The sequence below is a fragment of the Lissotriton vulgaris genome, unplaced genomic scaffold, assembly GCF_964263255.1.
Source record: "Lissotriton vulgaris unplaced genomic scaffold, aLisVul1.2 SCAFFOLD_2790, whole genome shotgun sequence".
Taxonomy (NCBI): Eukaryota; Metazoa; Chordata; class Amphibia; order Caudata; family Salamandridae; genus Lissotriton; species Lissotriton vulgaris.
The window spans coordinates 220,593-238,944 of record NW_028247499.1 but is presented as its reverse complement, the minus strand read 5'-3'; the positions used below and the strand labels follow the sequence as shown (position 1 = coordinate 238,944).

The window sequence follows — 18,352 nt, the reverse complement described above, 5'->3', positions numbered from 1 at the left end:
ATGATCACGGGGCTTGCCATCTTTATGGATGACCACAATGGATGCCAATCTCTGATCTCGAGGAAGAAGGCCGAGATCTCGCGATGACAGGAACATCCGACGAAGATACGGCGCCATTTTGTCGGGGCATAGTTTATACAGTTCCGCCGGTATACCATTTGGACCCGAGGCCTTCCCGGAATGAAGGGAGCGGATAGCGAGCGCTACTTCCTCGGTGGAAAAATCCGCCTCCATAAGCTCCTTGTCCGAGTCCGACAAGCTAGGGAGGGCGATATCTCGAAGCAAAAGATGCAAATCCTCTTCCGGCCTATCAGAGACCGGCGCATAAACCGCCTGAAAATGAAGGGCAAATGCTTAGACTATATCAATCGGGTCCAGGACACGCACACCATCCATACGCTGAACAACAGGCACCACTCGGTTCAATCTATCCTTTTTGTCCAGCCATGCTATCAACTTTCCCGCCTTATCACCAACATCATACAGACGTCCCTGTTGCTCACGGTGCATCGCCTTGGCCGCATCAGTGACCAGCGCCTTATAATCAAATTGTTTCAGGGCCAGAGAATGCATCACATCCAGAGTGACCCCGGACTCCATTTTCCCCTCCAAGTCAGTGATCTCATTTTCCAGATCCACCACCGCAGCATTCTTACGCCATCTTTCGCTGGCAATGAGGGACAAAACTTGACCACGAATCACTGGTTTATAGGCCTCCCACAATGTAGTCGGGGAGGATACCGATCCCTCATTCTCAGCGAAATAATAGTCCATACATTTCACTACCTCTGACCTGATCTTAGGGTTACGAAGGTGCCAGGGGTTGATCGGAGCGATACGGCCCTCGGTACCCAATTGCATGTCAACTGTAAGCCAAAGCGGAGAGTGATCAGAGATCCCCCTGGCCAAATGTCTAACCTCCCGCACAGAGACCATCTGCGCTGCTGGCACAAGAATATAATCTTACCTCGATAGACTCCCGTGTGCACCTGAGTAGAAAGTATATTGGAGCTGACCAGGGTGTAACTGTCTCCAACAGTCAACTAGCCCGAGCGCATCCAGGAGCTTTCCGAGCCAGAGCTGTGCCGCAGGCAGAGCCCTGGGGGGGCTACGATCCTCATCCCCACTAACCACAGAATTAAGATCGCATCACCCAAATCAGCAAAAGTGGTAGACTGCAGGCCAGGGGGGACATACACAGACAAGACGGAAACCGTTTTCCCTTCCCACCGACCCGTAATAGCCGCATAGTGGCCCCTATCGTCCAACACTACGTCGTCTATCTCCAAGGGGAGGGAAGTTCATACCATGACCCCCACTCCTCTCGAACCAGATGTGAACCCTGAGTGTGCCACCATACGGTAGCCACGTCTGTTTAGTGCGCGGCATGCATTTCCAACCAAGTGCGTCTCCTGGAGCAAAATCACATCTGGGGTACAACGTTTCAAATATTGCAATACAATACCCCGCTTTATTCTATCTCCAAGACCGTTAACATTCCAACTCAGCACCCTAAGCTCCCCCCCCCCATCCCAGCACTGAGCACCCAGCCCCCCTCGCCCGGGAAGAAGCACAAAGAACAAACAACAGTTTTCTTCAGAATTAGGCAAGTGGTCTTCCCCAGAGCTGGAACGCAGAAAGATGTGTTCTGGAAACTTACACTGACTCAGGCAGAGTGTGAGTTGATTTGGGGGAAGCCTGAGGAGTAAATTATGTTGAAGCATGGAAGCTAGCTTCCTATCTTAAGAACAACGGTTATGAAGTATTACCTATGAGCACTATTTGATAATGTTAATGCTCTCTTGATGCTGAGGCCTGTAAAAGAATGTTGTTTAACTGGGACCACAGCCTTGCTTGATTTTATACCCCTTGTTTGAGTGTCATGATCTTTTTGTCTGCCATCTGCCTTAATTATTTTGCTCATACACATTACTAACCTGTGTAAGTTTCAGTGTCCATGTGAGTGATGCCGTATTTCTGTATCCCCTATGTCCCAGTGTCAATGTAGACTTCATCATTCGGTGTCACCATACTAGTATCCAATTTTCGGTAGATCCTTTTTAATGTTGATGCCCCCAATGTCTCTGTGTCCCTTTGTTAGGTTCAGTGTCCTGGTTCCAGTATCTCATCTCAATGCTGGTGTCATTGTTCATATGTCACCATATCAGTATCAATGTCCCCAAGTAAGTTTAACTTGCCTAGTATGTCGGTCTCCTCGTATAGCTGACTGTGTCCAAGTGGCAGTGATAGAATTCCCAGTGTCTGTTGTAGTATCCAATTGTCAGTATCACTGTCTCTATGTTCCAGCATTAATGTATTCATATCAGTGTTCTTGTATCCGTGTTCCACTGTGAGTATTTCTGAGTCAGTGTCTTTCCTATCAGAATTCAGCCCAAGTGACTGAGTTCCCACATTCAGTTTCTCTATGTAAGTGCTGGTGCTCTATTGGCAGCGATCCACTGTTAGTCCCTCCAGCCTTGTACCTTTAAGTCATGTTTCTTCCTAATATTAGTGCCAGTGTCCATATGCCATAGAAACCATGTGCCAGTCTCTCATTGCTGGTGCCCTTGTGTCATAACTGGAGCAATAGTGTTCATGGACTTGTCAGTGTTCCCGTATCAGGGCTAGAGCATGTTTCTCAGAAGCTCTCCTTCTCCCCATGTTAATTTCACCATCCCATGCAGTGTCTTATTTAGTGTAAATGTTTCTGTAGAAGGCAGTGTCACTGTGGCAGCAAGCCTTGGCAGTGTGCAGTGCCCAATGTTCATGCTAGTGTGCCAGTGTCAGAATGCCTGTGCTTCTATGTCGAGGAAGCAAAAGACACACAATTGATGGACGGAATGCAGAACAAATCAAAACATTCACCCCCAGTCAAGAGATCTGGGTTAAATCCATCATTCTTTTGCTCACCATGCCACATTAGTTCAGACCTGGCCATATGCAAATCAGACTTGACCATGTGCCTCTTGGAACAGTCCACCCAAAACTGCCAAGGCAGGTTCTCCCTGGACCGGAAACAAGAATCCTACGGTTTTGGGGTTTTACCCCTCATCAGCCAGGATAGCTTGAATTCAGTAGCATGATGGTCAAAAAACATTGGATTGGGATGCGGCCCCAGCAACTGCCAGTGACTAAGCCTAATTCAAGCATTCCACCTTGTTTTTTTTAATTTTTAGAAAGTCGACATTTTCTTTCCTTAGCCATTTTGTTCCTGCAGCCTGTCTGCATCACATGACTGGATGTACTTGACAGCTGGATTTTGTGTATTCCACCTAGGTAGCCAAACACAATGTGAGCTTAGATGTGACTAAACGGGCCATCACTGGCAGGATTGGAGGGAGGGAGGAACTGAGTATAGCTCCACTTACACTAGAATGGGCTGTGTCCTTTCTTAACACAAAGGGCCTAATGACCATACATTGTCAATTCAGTTAGCTTGTAGCCAGGGTAGGGATGGTAGGTAATTTCATGCAGTTAAGGTGCCATTCCCAATACAACCCAATTAAATGAAAATAACTCACCCTTGGGATAAACTTGAACCAAAAATATTAAAAGCGCTCCTCAATAAAACACAACCCACTTATGCTAAAAACATAGACAAGATTGTCTCTGAATACCACTCATGGTTAGACAACCCAATCAACAGTTATTCTCTGAGAAAATAACTACACACCATAGGTTGATGCCCGCCGAACCCTGGTATTCGGACAGTTTCAAAATGCAAAAACAACTGTGTCATAGATTAGAAGGTACATGGAGGACTATATAAAAAATCAGAAATACAAAACCATGGTTGATTTTTGAAGAAAAATCATATTTATTCACCCATAAAATTGAAACCACCAAAAACTCTATTAAAGAGCTTTTTAAATCACTCTCCAACAGCTCTAAGAATAAAGGCACCAACTCCAATTAGTCCTTTTGCAACGCACTTGCCACCTTCTTTCAAATCAAACTGGAAGCTGTTTATACAGCTTTTACATCTAACCTTACATTGATCACTTGATGCTCTGGGGAAATATCTCCTATAACAAACTTGGAATCTCTGTCCTCGTTGTCATTGCTCACAATGGATCGGGGACTCATACTAACCAAATCCATGAAGTCTGTCTCCCCTAGTGACCCCTGTCCTTCAAAAATCCTTCAGCAGATACCTGAAACAGGGGTGACTGCACCGGCACTAGGGAGCTTTTTTAGTGCCAGAGCTGGGGAAAAAGCAGAGGTGTGCTGTAGTTTTGTACATTTGGCACATCCCTACGTTTAAAATATGTCAGCGTGCAGCATTACCAATTTTGGAGTAATACGGTGCTCCGACATTTTATTGTAAATATCCCCCATTGTTTGGCTCGTGCTCCATGTGGCCCTCTCCAATGTGAACGGCACTCGTGGCACCATGTATGGTATTAACCTGTATCCACACGGTACTGCATCATGGTTGGCCTAAACATTTAACTTTGACCTGGTTCAGCGTGAACAAATAGCAGAGGTTGGTGCTTTATGCATTTAAGGAAATGGATCGTAGTATATCCTTAAAATATTCATAACACTGGTTCTACTGATTGGATTTTTTGTCATTTTGGTCTTGTTTGATTTATAAAATTAAGCTTTATTTTTCTAACCTGGTCTAGGATCCTTTTTGTTTTCACTGTTTACTGCTTGAAGTGTTACACAAATACTTTACACATTGATTTTAATTAAGCATGATATCAAAAGTAAATTGAACAAATAAGACTTGTTTGAAAAAGCTCTGAAAAACAAATTTTAATGGAATTAAAGAAGTGTACAAATCAGGATACACTGCAGATAGGTAACTGAGTTTAAATGGCACATTTCTCTGTGTGATTTTGTAATTTATCAATCAAAAATTCAAAGCCTTCATTCTCTCAAGCAAGACGTGAGATCTATGGGCTTGTGGTGGACTTGTGCAAACAGGGGACAGCACAAGACATTTCCATCATGCTCGTATCAATACATGCTGCTTCCACATCTGTGTTAGCCACTTGCGGAACTGCGTAAATGGGAGATCCCCCCCCCCCCGAATCAAGGAAGACTGTCACCCATGCACTCATAACCAGCAGACTGGACTACAGAAACACCCTCTACACTAGAATCAGCAAATCCCTACTCCACAACCTTCAGACCATCCAGAATACCTGGCCAGACTAGTCCTCGGAATTCCACGACAGGAACACATCACCCAGCACCTGTGCAACCTCCACTGGCTCCCCGTCAAGAAGAGAGTTGCCTTTAAGATACTCAACCATGCCTACAAATGCCTCTACATCACCGAACCACAATACCTCAACAGTAGAATATCCTTCCACGTACCAAAGAGAAACCTTGGATCCGCCGACCTCGCCGAAACCCCAAGCATCCACAGAGCCAGACCAGGTGGAAAAGCCTTCTCGTACGTTGCGGACAAGACCTGGAACGAGCTTCCAATCAACATCAGACGCGCCCCCTCCCTGAACATCTTCAGGAAGATGCTCAAGACCTGACTTTTTGACTGAACAGAGCTGCTTACCACCCCGCCCCCAGCGCCTTGGGTGAGTTGCGTGCTTACAATTCCCCTGATTGATGGATTGAAGTTATCAGTATGTCCCTGATTTGGGATTGCTCAAAACTTTAACATAACTTCAATTAGTGTGTGCTTTCCTTCTCATTGATGCTCTAGAGCCTCAGCAACACCACAAAATGCACCCATAGGCTTTCAGTATTGTACCACTTGCATACCCTTACAATCCTAGTTCTAGCGACTCTCTCTGCGCTTGAGCCCTTTGACTCTTTCATCGTGGTGAGTTTTTGTGTCTTAGGAAACGGCAGAGGTCACAAACTCATTCTTCTCTTTGTTACTCTACTGGATATATCATTTGTTTAAAATAAAAGTTGCAGATTGCATGTGGAGATCATTGGTGAGCAAGATTGTCAGACTGTCTTAGTACTAGTAGTAGAGTTTTAGTTCTTGGCATATGCTTATTAAATTTATCTCCAGGGTGGCTAAATGGTAAGAAATACATGCCATCTGCAGGAAATATTTTTCAGATGTATCTACTGTAATACAATTCATACACATATCTGATGTATATCTGTCCTCACTGTGTTCCTTCTTACAGTTACTTCTGCTATAGATCTGCAAAATTCCTTTGCAATTTGAGAGAGTCAGATACCTTTGTGGTGGGCACTATGCTCACTTTCCGGCCCTTCTTAACATTGGAAAAGGCCATCCAACTGATTTTCTTTGAGCAACAGAAATATGGTGTGTGCATTGCTAAATACTGGGCCTTCTCTGCATATCGGGGACATACTTGTTACCTGCTTTGCACAGCTTTGGTGTTAGAAGCTTTTGGGGAAGTAGGTTCCCGTCTTGACTATGGGTGAGTGCAGTCGCATTCGGGTTGAGTCGATAAATCATTATTCGACTTGAACAGCCATGAAAGAATGCAAAAAGAATTCAGATATCAATGAAAACTGTGACATTCATCGATACCGAGAGATAGCCTATGTTGATTGCAAATATGACAATAAAGCTAAGATAATCCTACTTTAGCCTAGCCTGTTCCTTTAATTACACATGTCAGTTGGGGTAGAGATGTGGAAAGCAAAATTATGGTGGTCACACTAGGGGCAATACATTGAAAGCCTGAGTTTACAAAGTAATTTGGCAAGAGTGAATTGCAGTGAGATTTCTTTAATTTGCACTGCGATTTCCAAGGCTGGTAAGTTACTGACATGTTTGAAACAAATTTGCTAATCATTTTTAGAATTACTGATCTCAGTAGCCGAGTTGGAGTTTGAAAAAAACTATAATGATATTAAGATACACTTTTATTGTACAAGAAAGATAGAATGTCAATCCTAAAGGAAGACATTTTGAATAGTAAATCGGCATCAGATTGGTATTTATAAAGAATTTATACTTACACTCCACAGTGACTTTGATCCAGTTCTTTTTCTGCCCATGTTCATTGACGGCTTCACAATGGTAGGCACCATCATCGCGGGAAGTTACATTAGGAAAGATCAATTCAAGGCTTTTGGAAGAGAGGACTGATTCTATCACGGAGTTCTTTCCCCTGATCCAGGTGAGATTTGAAAGTGGGTTACTGTCCACAGTGCATTGCAGAGTGCAGTTAGAGCCTTCTAGCACTTCCACTGAGGATCCATTAGATATTGTCATTGGTATATCTGTGAAATATGTAAAACAAATGTAATTAGGTTTTCATTGTACATATTATTTAGCAGTAAAACTATCTTCGACGTTAATCTGTTAAGAGCTGTTCAGACTGTTAAAGAATGGTGCAGATACTTTAGGCAGATATCTAGGGCCTCATTTATGAGGCCGTGCGTCACTTTTAAACCGCCGGTGCGTTACCTTTTTTTGACGCAAGCGTAAAAAATGTGCCTTGTTGCACCATATTTACAAAGTGACGCATCTAGGTAGATGCGTCACTTGGTAAACCCCTGTGCTACATTATACCTGCGGCAGGTATAATGTATGCAGGGGGGCGTTCTGACACAAGAAAAGGTCATAGAAGTGACGCAGTGAAATCTATAAGATTGACACAGGCCCTTTCACATGGGGCTTGCCCTATGTGAAAGGACACATTGCTGGAGTTGCGTCACTTTTGTGACACACTCCAGCAATGCGTCACTTTTGCGCCATACAGATACGTCACAAATACTGACGTATCTATAACTCCTTGCGCAATGATGCGTCATACTGTATATATGACGCATCATTGGTGTCGCAAGGAGTGCGCAATGAAAAGTGACGCATCGCTGTTTTCACGCAGCGATCTGCCACTTTTCATAAATGAGGCCCTTCGAATTTTTAAGATTGTGCATTGGTTTTTGCAATACAACATTGTGAGGCAGAATACCTTCTGATTCTTGTCTAAAACAAGCTACCACACTCTTGAAATCATCAAAAGTTAAACATAATCTGCTGTGCAAAAACAAAGCAATAAATGCATGAACAACTGTTTGTACTATCTTACTTCAACAACAGTTTCGAAGAACAAGAATCTCTCAATGTCGTCACCCTTGAAATTTTCCCATGTTGACCAGTCAAGCCAAGCTCAAAAGAAATATATCTGCCAAACTCTAAATCAGACCCTTACTTTTGTAACAAAATTGTGACTGCCAAAAATGTCCTCAAAATGCACAGGGGACTACCTCTCTGATGTCACTAAAACAATTAAACGCAGTACCTTTGCTCTAATTTTGTGACCAGCTTAACCTTTGCATCTCTGATTACTTCATTAATAGAACGTATATCCTACCCTCGAGCAAGTACAATTGTGAAGTTAAATTTTCCACTTCTGACATTGTTCTCTTCTTTCTCAATCAATTAATCAATATGCTTGATTTACCGGACCAAATCCAATCACCATCTAACTTTTGTCCAGTGGGAATTTGTAAACAGCTTAACAGGCTATCAATTCTCCACTTTATTCTCTACTCAGTTTATCCTTGGACAGAGGAAGATATACTTACTTACATGGGCTTTCAGACAGCTCGCTTCATCCATTGGTCAATTGTTGTGTCATTCGCATTTTGCTTTCTCCCTCTCCAGCATACAGCATAGGGCAGTGGGTCAGCCTACCACAGCCACTGGTGAACTTCACTTTGAATGACTGCATTTTGCTCTCTCACAAGGAGCACATCGGCACACAAGGTAGTTAACCTCAGTGCCAGTGGTTTTGTTTTCACTTTATTGTTCAGTGTTGCCTTTTTGTATACAGCCTGATGTGATAACTGCCATATGTCAGCACAGGGCACATTCCAGCTTTATCTGTTCCTGTCTCCTGCTAATGCTGTTGTAAATTTCTTTACAGGGGCGTTTCTTTTTCTGACTGCTGTTGTTTCACAGCATACCAGATTGTGCCCATTTGAAAATGTCCTAAATGAAGTAATCATCTTTTTAATATTCACTCAATGGAGTGCATTCTTATCTGCACTCTTCTATATCATGAAAGTATGTCTGTTAATGGAAGACTTCAATTATATTTGTAAACAGTTTTAGCAGGTTTTTCCTGAGTATATTGCAATCTACTTTGCTTTCAACCTATAAGTCTTGTTGTGTAGTTCCTATATTACCCATACAGGAGCTGAGCGCTTGGATAACAAACTATAGGATTGGTGGCTGACTGACTCTGAGCACACCCACCAAAAATGATAGCCTTTCTGTTTTAGCTAGCTCACAGTGCAACTAGAATCTCTTCTTATCGGAGAGACAATAGTTTCTGGCAACCCCTTAACATCATAACCCTGATCCCCCAGGATCATGGAAACAATATACTACTTTTTGCTCAGTCACTCCTGCTCACTTACACGGTCTCAGAGAGTTACACAGAAGAAACAGTTGGGCGTGTTACAATACGAATTTATTGCACAGTTGTTCTTCTAGTGTAAAATAGATCTGCTGCAACAACCGTTAAATAGTAGCCGATATATATGATTAGCAGTATAGTGAAAATAAAAGGATAGGACAGCTATACCATCTTGCAATAATCATGAATGCATACATGAATATAAAATGCAGGATAAAGGTGCGTGTACTCCTGCGATGCCTATCTAGATGTACTTAAGTGTACATAGCATATGGGTAGGTGTGAAACCAATAATCCCTCTAGGATTTAGTCTAACCCCATTACCAGAAGAGCAAGAGTGTGAGTCCCCGTCTTGGTCTCGATTCGGACACCCCGCAAGGGATTTGTTTGACCACTGTCAGCTGGAGAGTCTGCATGTAGGAGCCGCAGCGTGTCTGGTCAGTGTGTCGGCCTGGCAGTCTTGGTCTCCTCCTCTAACCCTAGCAAGACATGCTGTATTTATACAGAAAGTATCTAGGGTTTCTTTGCCCCTTGTTTCTTGTATTAGCCATTGTTGGATTTGAGGATGACGTACGGGATTAACCTTGTGCGTAGATGTTATGCAGGTGGTGTAGCCTCTGCCTGGTTTCCAAGAACTCTTATGAATATTCATTCATACTGTATGAGTCTATTGATGAAGTTTTAGGATGCTATTGTTCAGGGTAAAACCCTCCTTCTGTGCCCAGGACAAGAACTAGGTAAAGGTTCAGTCCTAAAGGCTTGTTACTGTGTAGTATTAGGAAGAAAATGTAGGTGAAGGTGTATGATATTATCGGGCCTATATTAGGGTACCTATATGAAACATAACAGTCTATCAGTCTCGCTGTTTATCTACTGTCCGCCTGTCTACCGACCCAGCTACTTATTTATCTGTCTTTCTATCTGCCTATTTTCAAAGCTCTATCGGTCTAACTGTCTGTTTATCATCAAGTCTGTCTATCTCCTTGTCTATCTACTTGTCGGTCTGTCGACCTACTTGTCTATCTAAGTGTCGATCTGTCTTAGTAACTGTCTTTCTATTGATCTCTCTGTTGTCTATATATCTACCTATATTCACAGCTCTATTGGTTTGCCTGTCTGTCTATCCATCTAAGCAATCACATTTATATTTTTCCTAGCAACCCTATATATCTAGAGCTGCCTATTTAGCTTTACAACCTTTTGGTGTCATTTAAAAGATACAAATATTTCGTATTGTTATAAATTGGCGTTGTGTCTTTCTTATTTAATGTATTGGTGTTTTTAAATGAGTAAGCAGGCAAATAACCCGGTTATGGTCACGTTGTCACAAAGTCCAGTGCCAAAATTCACTCACTGCATTGGGTCGCTTCGACAATGCGGGGAGCACAAGGAGGGGGTAAAAAAAGGGGAGCCACGCAGAGGCCGTTCATGTCTGAAGGGCTGAAGGTGATCCAAAGGGGGTCATCAAGAAGCAGTGGACAGGCAGGCGACCAGCGGCAAGTAGTGATCAAGAACTCGGTCGAGGCAGTCCGGATGGAGGACCCAGAGTTACAGTCACCAACAACCTCAGCACAAAATGGCAGACCCACAGATAAACTGAAAAACCAAGCCATAAAACGTAGAGAAAAAACAACCTCAAAGAGCAGGACTGGTTGGGGCAGGCAGGCACAGGAGAAAGAGGAAGGAAGGCTGCTGGAAATCGATGTCTCTCAAACCAATGTCTCTCCGGTGGTCAGAACAATTCCGATAGTAGTATCTCGACCCAACCTGCTGTAGAGAGTTGCCAGGAGTTCACCTAATTTTTCCTAAATTTGCCTCACTTATACTCACTCTCACTTACTGTTATTTAAACACACACATATTCATATTCACTGGTTCTCATTCTCTCTTACAATCTCACCAGCACACACTCACCACTTTTCACTCATAGACTCGGGCCCTGGTGCAATTGCACCTGCTGCACAATCAATAGCTAGACCCTTGCCTTACTTCCATACCCTCTCAGCCCACAATCATTCACTCCTTCTAAGGTACTCACATGCTTTCACTCACGCCCTCGTAGTCCCCTTCACTTATTGAATCACACTTAAACTCATATTCACACTCACTTTTACTCTCATTGACACTTGCAGACACACTCTCACACACACTTTCACTGATTTCCATTTTAGGTATGAGCCTTCCAATAAGTCTGAGCCTGACATGTGCTGTTGAGTGTAAAGCCTGGGCCTTTTCTAAGGTGTAACACATGGGAAAGCCCTATGCGGTCACTATGTATTGTAGGCAGGGGTTTAATTCAGGTCTCTGCAGCCGTTACCATGCATGGTGGCTCACACCCTTCAGGGGAACTTTTTTAAATCCCAAGCTGTGAGTATCTGTGAGATATTGGAATCTCAGGGACCCCTTACTCCATACCTCAAGGTGGCCCTGTTATGCTATTACGTTACACTACTACACCCATACTGTTGAAAACCAGCACATCCAATGCTGCCAGCTCCTATTACGTTCTGAGAACATTTCGCAGCATGCCAGCCACAGAGAACCTTTTAGGTCAGGGTATTCGGTTTCCTGAGCTTACTGTAAGTGGAGATCCCTCGTGACTCAGCAAAACATGTTGTCTTGTAGCATAACCCAGCTCTGATTTGAAGTGCCAGCAAAGAACACACTTCAGGTGTTCATTCTGCATTACCACAGTTCACATCTGCCACGCAGGATGTACTGACCCAGCCGAGAGTCTCAAGGCATCTGAGGACATTCTTCACAAAATAGTCTGTCAAAGCAGTCATTTGAACCACTTGTTATTTTGTACTAGCATCGCTGACTAATGAAGTAAATCTGCCCAGGTGACTTGAGGACAGCTCCATGAGATGAAGCCTCAGAGCTCTCACTCTGGCCGCAAGGGGCTCCATATCCTAAACTAGACTGCTGTCATGGAAGCCTGCTTCCATCTATATAGTTATTTACCATTACAGTACGTTGTGTCAGAAGCTCTCTGAAAATAAAAAATAAATAAAAGAGTACTTACCTGCCACGGCTGGACACTGCCTCAGTGCTCTTCTGCTCCTCTCCTCCTGGGCTGATGCACACTGCACAGGCTCCCAAACTCCACAACGCCAATTCAGATGCTGCTCTCATGCTGGTGATACTATTAACCAGCAAGAGAAAAGCACCAGGATTGGTCTGAGTGGGCTGGTTTGGTGTTCGCTCAGGGACAGGGAGCCTGTGCCTGCTCTCCGCACGACTGCGCAACAGAGCCCCGGTTGGAAAAATTTAAGTGAGCATGTTGGTTTGACCGTCCTAAGACCGCCGACCAAACTGGCATTTTATGTGACACATTTATTTCGATGAAGGAAATTAACTTCTTGGACCTATTGTTGTGAATCCTTATTTCTGTTGTTGAGTATAACTGATTATGAATTAGAGATTACCTAGTAGAGGAGGAGTTAGCCGTAGGACTCCATGCCCTTTACCACTGCTATGTTCACTCCCTGTCACTTCAGAGAGTTTTGTGGAACTCTGCACACTAGGCAGAGAGGGCAATACTCTCAGAACTCCGAAAAAGGAGAAGTATTCTTTGCCCACCCCTAATCACCTCTGCTTTGTGGATAAAATCGATGCATCTCCTATGTAGGGGGATCAACACTGATTCATTGCTTCGGCTGTACCCTACATTTTCGTCAACGCAACCAGAATTAAGGCACTTTCATTCAGCGGGCCTTACTGGGTACCAGTATCCGGCCCGCGGTCCTTCGTGGTCAGCCTGAACCATCGACTAAGCCCCTGGTCCAACAAGAACAGATATCCCAAGTAAGCTCTTTTTGCTTCTAAGCACTACTTTACAGTTTATTCTTTTAAAAGTCATATCTCAAGTTCTTTTTATTGGATATTTGTTGTTTTGTTTTTGATTGATTTATTAATTGAAAAGCTATTTTCTAATCTTTTATGTGGTGTTTTCACTGTTTTACTTTTTGAAGTATTGTTCAAATACTTTACACATTCGCTCTTGACTGCTCTGTGCCAAGCTACCAGAGGGTAAGCACAGGATATCTTAGTGAGTATTTGTGACTTACCATGACTAGGGTGGTGGTTATCTCTTGACCAGGGCTTGTACCTAACCCAATTTCTAACAGGAGTGTATCTTCTGTATAAAACTGATGAATTGCCTAACTGCAGTATAATTTACCCAGTTCATACCCAGTGCCCCAAACCCAGTTCATTCCTAGCAGTTTTTGGTCTTCAGCTTTGCCCGCATCCTCCTTGTTGTAAGTACTCCCTTGTGGGTGCTAAAATTCCCTGTGCCTGCAGAATCCATCCCTCTCAGTTTGTTAGTCTTAGCAGGGTTCCAGACTAAAGGATGAGCGAGAGAGGGGTACATACCTATCCCTGGCACACTTTACAGATATGACTTGGATAATAATAGCAAACTAATGCGACAGTGAAAGCAAACTGTCTTTTGTAAATACGATCTATCAATTAAAAATGCATTGACACACTATAATAAGAACATGCACTACTCGATAAAACAACTAAAACAGATTGAAAGTATGAATAATGATGCTATACCTATACACATCTATTACATAACATGTAATCATAATCATGAGAAGCATGCCAATACATTACCTTGTGTTGTGTGGATGGAAATCTGGGGCACATCAGGTGGGTCTGTAAAAGAGCATATTTACCATAGTGAAGTGATTGCTGTGAAAATTGGTATAGTTAATAGCCCATTTTAGCTAATGGTCTTCTCTTACAGTTACGCTATACCGTGAAAATAGTTGCCCACATTTGTGAGATTTAAGCTATAAATAATGGTGCCTTCTGTATCTCTACTCACTGTTCTCATCAATGCTAGGAATAAGAAGGTCTAGGTATAATCTTAGATTTACTCTTTTTTCTGCAAATATTTTTTCAGAACTCTTTAAAACGCTTTCTACCTTTTGAGTTGTATAAATAGCTGTATATCTTTTGAACCACAAAGGGCTTACCATAAAATAAGATAAATCATATTTACTCCTCTTTCAGGTCATAAATAATGAAGATTCCCAAAGCAGCTTATCTGATATCTAAGGTCAGTACCCTTGAAAGAACAGATGGAATGTGATAGTATGTCTCAGTATGTAACTTCAGAACTTCAAGCCCTGATACTCTAGCATCTAGATGACAGCAATGCCCAACTCTACCACCTCCAAGATTCACCTTAAGGTCAGTATATATGCTGCATAATGTCTCATCAAGGGCCTATAGAAATGTAACCACAAAACCTATGAGGAAATTCCATTGGATTTACTATCCCACCCTATCTTCACAACCCGACACATCATCTATAAAAAGTCTATGTCACTGACATCCCTGCCTATTTGAATGACTAGCTCACCACCTCTGGCGGATCTTGGCACATCTATAGCTAAGACAGCATAGTGGAAACTAATTAGTTCAAAAAACAAAAAACAAAATATCAGGCTTTCTCAGGATTTGGAGAAGCATCCCCTTGTCCATCAGGATGCCCCCAACCATGAATCACACTCTTCAAAAATACTGCTTTCTGATGCAGTAAAATATATCCATATAATGTATTTGTAATTTTGTGTAATTTGCTTAAATCAAAGTTGCTCAAATTATGCAAGTTACAGACACATTATAGCATTTTTTAAACAGGCTTACTCCTTGGCTATTGACCTGGGATGCTCTAAAATAGGTAATTTCATTTGTTGCAGAACTATAAGAGAAGCAATGACAGTAGGCCTATCACATTTTAAGATATACAGTTGAGCTGGCCTATGAGCGTCTGGTGCATATTCTGACTCACCTCAAGTTGGGAGGAAATGAGGGGGTTGATGTTGTTTTGGAGCATAGAACTTCTGACAAATCCACTTAGATATTATAATAATAGGCAGTTACGGAGGAAGGCTACTAGATACCTTCCTATGTTAACAATTTTCACCCTGTACGTTGAAGAATGCAGTCTTAGACTACAGTCGCAGGCCATAGAATAAAGATTATATTACAGGAGCTATACGAGGAGGCACTAGCAGCCAGTCAAAGAAATCTTTTTTTTTTAACTAGGATGCTTTTCCTTTCTCACAAATATTCTCTCTTTATCATGCACACACACAAAGAAATGTGAAATATTCCTTTTTTTCTTACTACGACTGGGGGCACATGTCCCATTCCAAAGCTTCATTCTCAGTGTAGGTACACAGTTAAAGAAGGATACTGAAACCTGGAACCCACCAGCTGCAGGTTCCAAATTTGAGTCTCTTGCTTTCTCATCCAACCCTTTTCTTATGCAGTCAGAAGTTGGGAAAAGTGTGGGCTGACAGGCCGATTGGTGTGTATCTTGGGCACTGTGGGGTTTAAGCATAAACCATCTGGGTCCACCTTTACCATTGGTGCTGTAGTCCATCACAAATTGGGAGGCACTGATGTATGTGAGGACCAGGAGAACAGGGCTAGGACTTCAAATGCTCTAGATAGTCAGTCTGCTGGATGGTGCTTATAACTCTCAACATCAGCCATCAGAGAGATGACAGTGTCTGCCTCGGGCTCGCCTCACAGCTTTTTATATTTTGGTGTTCTGATCCTTTAAGAAAGGCAGTGGTTCTAACATAACTAAAATAACACCTCTTTATTTTGTTACCTTACATTAAAAAGAAGCCGGGAAGTTCACTGAATATGAAAGTGGTGCAAGATTTAATTCCTCAATTATTCAACCAAGAATTCCAGCTGGATTGTCTTATTGTAAATGTTCAAAATGCTTATTGTTAATCTTCAATACTACTGGATGCAGACTTCCTCGTCACATTCCTTACGAATGAGGCTTCTGCTTCAGTGCATAGAACAGGTTAACTCCCTTGATACAAAAAACATTACACACTGCATAGCAAAAGGTTTCCCCTGAACCACATCCACAGAATATTGACATCGATAAGGAGCTCTCACTTCTTCACATTCTGTCATACAAAAGCAACAAAATAATTCAGTTTTAGGTATGATCCACGTAAAATAAAAGGGTAGGGGAGGATTGGAAGGAAGGGAGGATATGCAAGGCCTCGATGATGAAGAATACAATATTAGAGTAATTCATTGGTTAGTAATCTGAGCCTTAAATCCTGATCTGTATTCCTCATCGGAATCCTTACTCATTAGAATGTACCCAAGTTACCCTCATATTAAATTTGGCTACATATGACAAACAATAACAGTGAAACCCAATGAGGCTACATTTGGTGCTTTATTTGGAATTCAACAAAAAGTATCCAATAATGCAGTAAGGACTTTGAGGAAGCCCACTTAGTGCCTTCTTAAGTGTAATTTAGAGATACGTCTTTGTATGCTGCCCGAGAGTTAGATATTACTGTTGTTGATCTGATCCACTGATCCTTCTTGAACAGATCCACTCAAATTATAGCTAAAGACGCAAGGCCTCATTTATAAGCACTTTTACGCCACTGGAAAATCATTTTATTGACTTTCTGGGGTGCAAAGTGCCCCACCACATTTACAAGGCCATGTAATGCCACTTTACATGTCTTTTCAAGGCATTGTAAATATGTGCCCCTTTCACACAGAACACTGGGTAAAAGCGGTGTTCCATGGATGTTGCTGTGGGTGTTCCCACGCACCACCCATGGAATCTGAAGCATTCCCAGATTTATGAGAAATCATAAACCTGGAAATGCGTCAGAGTGTAACGCCACCCCAGGGTTGACATTAGGCAGGTGCAACAAGGGTAAATGCTTTAATTTATCCTCCCACGCATCCACAGAACCACCCCCGGGGGCCGTTCATTCTCCTATCGCGCCACCAAAACCTGGAACGCCCTCCCCCTCTACCTACGAAAGACCGCAGACCTCCCGGCCTTCAGAAGACTGCTCAAGACCTGGCTCTTCGACCACTAGCAGCAGCCCCCCACCCGCCCCCAGTGCCTTGAGACCCTAACGGGTAAATAGTGCGCTTTTTAAATTCCTGATTGATTGATTGATTGATCCTCGTTTCTGCCTTTTTCTATATGTGCTGCAAAACCGTTTAAGTTTGCAAAGCAGAAAACTTCTTGAAACCTAATTTCTAGGTATACGGGGAGAATGTGCCTGAAAACATAGATATTGATTTTATATTTTCTGCAAACTCTACTATTTAACATTGCTGATCTGTTATTTATTTGTAAAAGATTTGTCAATTTTAGAATTGTTTTGAGTTTTAAAAAAGTGTGTTTGGCACCGATATAAGCCTTCTCTGCAAAAATAATACACCCTTTGTTTGGTATTTGGACAATATTGCGTTGTAATTATCAGAGAACAGAAATATTGAAAAAATATTGTGATACAAAAATATTGTGACGCAGTAATATCTTTGTCTAGAATGTCTCTTTTTCAGAAAATATTGTAATATTGTTTTGAATAATATAGTTTTAAAAATATTGTTTTTTTAGTTATCTTACTGTGTTTTAGTTCATATATTAATTTTATGTATTATTTTTTGCATTATTGTTAATATTATTTTTAAACATATTTTGGAATTGTAAGTGATTTTAATTGCTAATAGAGTCATAGTGGGTTGCTAGGTGTGTAGGGGTATAGGGAGGGTGGTTAATTAAGTAATAAGGTATTAACAATAAATGATTCATTTATGAATAATTTATTTGATTATTAATTGTATAAATTGTGTAATAACCATCTTTTTTGTTATATTTTAGGTGTGAGCTGGTGAGCTGCTGGGTTTGTATGCATATGGTGGGAAAAATTACATAATAATTATTTAACAATTAAATATAAATGTATTTTTAAATATTTAACTGACATTTAATCATGTAAATTGTATAATGACTTTACATTTTAGTCACAATTTTGGTGTGGGATTTTGGGTTTGCAGGGATATGGGGGTTGGAAGTTAAGTAATAACTAATTAACCATTCATAATTACTTTCTTATTCATTATTTAATTTATAATTATGTACATTGTAATACTATTAGTTTTATTTATATTTTAATTGTGGGTTGACAAATGTGTAGGGGTACATT

At 41.8% G+C, this 18,352-nt stretch overlaps 1 protein-coding gene across 1 annotated transcript in view; it reads right to left on the bottom strand.

Moving 5' to 3' along the window:
• The window catches only part of LOC147665160 (sialic acid-binding Ig-like lectin 10), a 197,766-nt gene that overhangs the window by 39,645 nt on the left and 139,769 nt on the right, over positions 1-18,352 (bottom strand). The window contains exons 4-5 of the mRNA XM_086949716.1: positions 13,956-13,997; positions 6,922-7,185 (exon numbers count right to left, since the gene is read on the bottom strand). Of these exons, the coding sequence (XP_086805842.1) occupies positions 6,922-7,185; positions 13,956-13,997 (306 nt within the window). The remainder of the gene's footprint in view (positions 1-6,921; positions 7,186-13,955; positions 13,998-18,352) is intronic.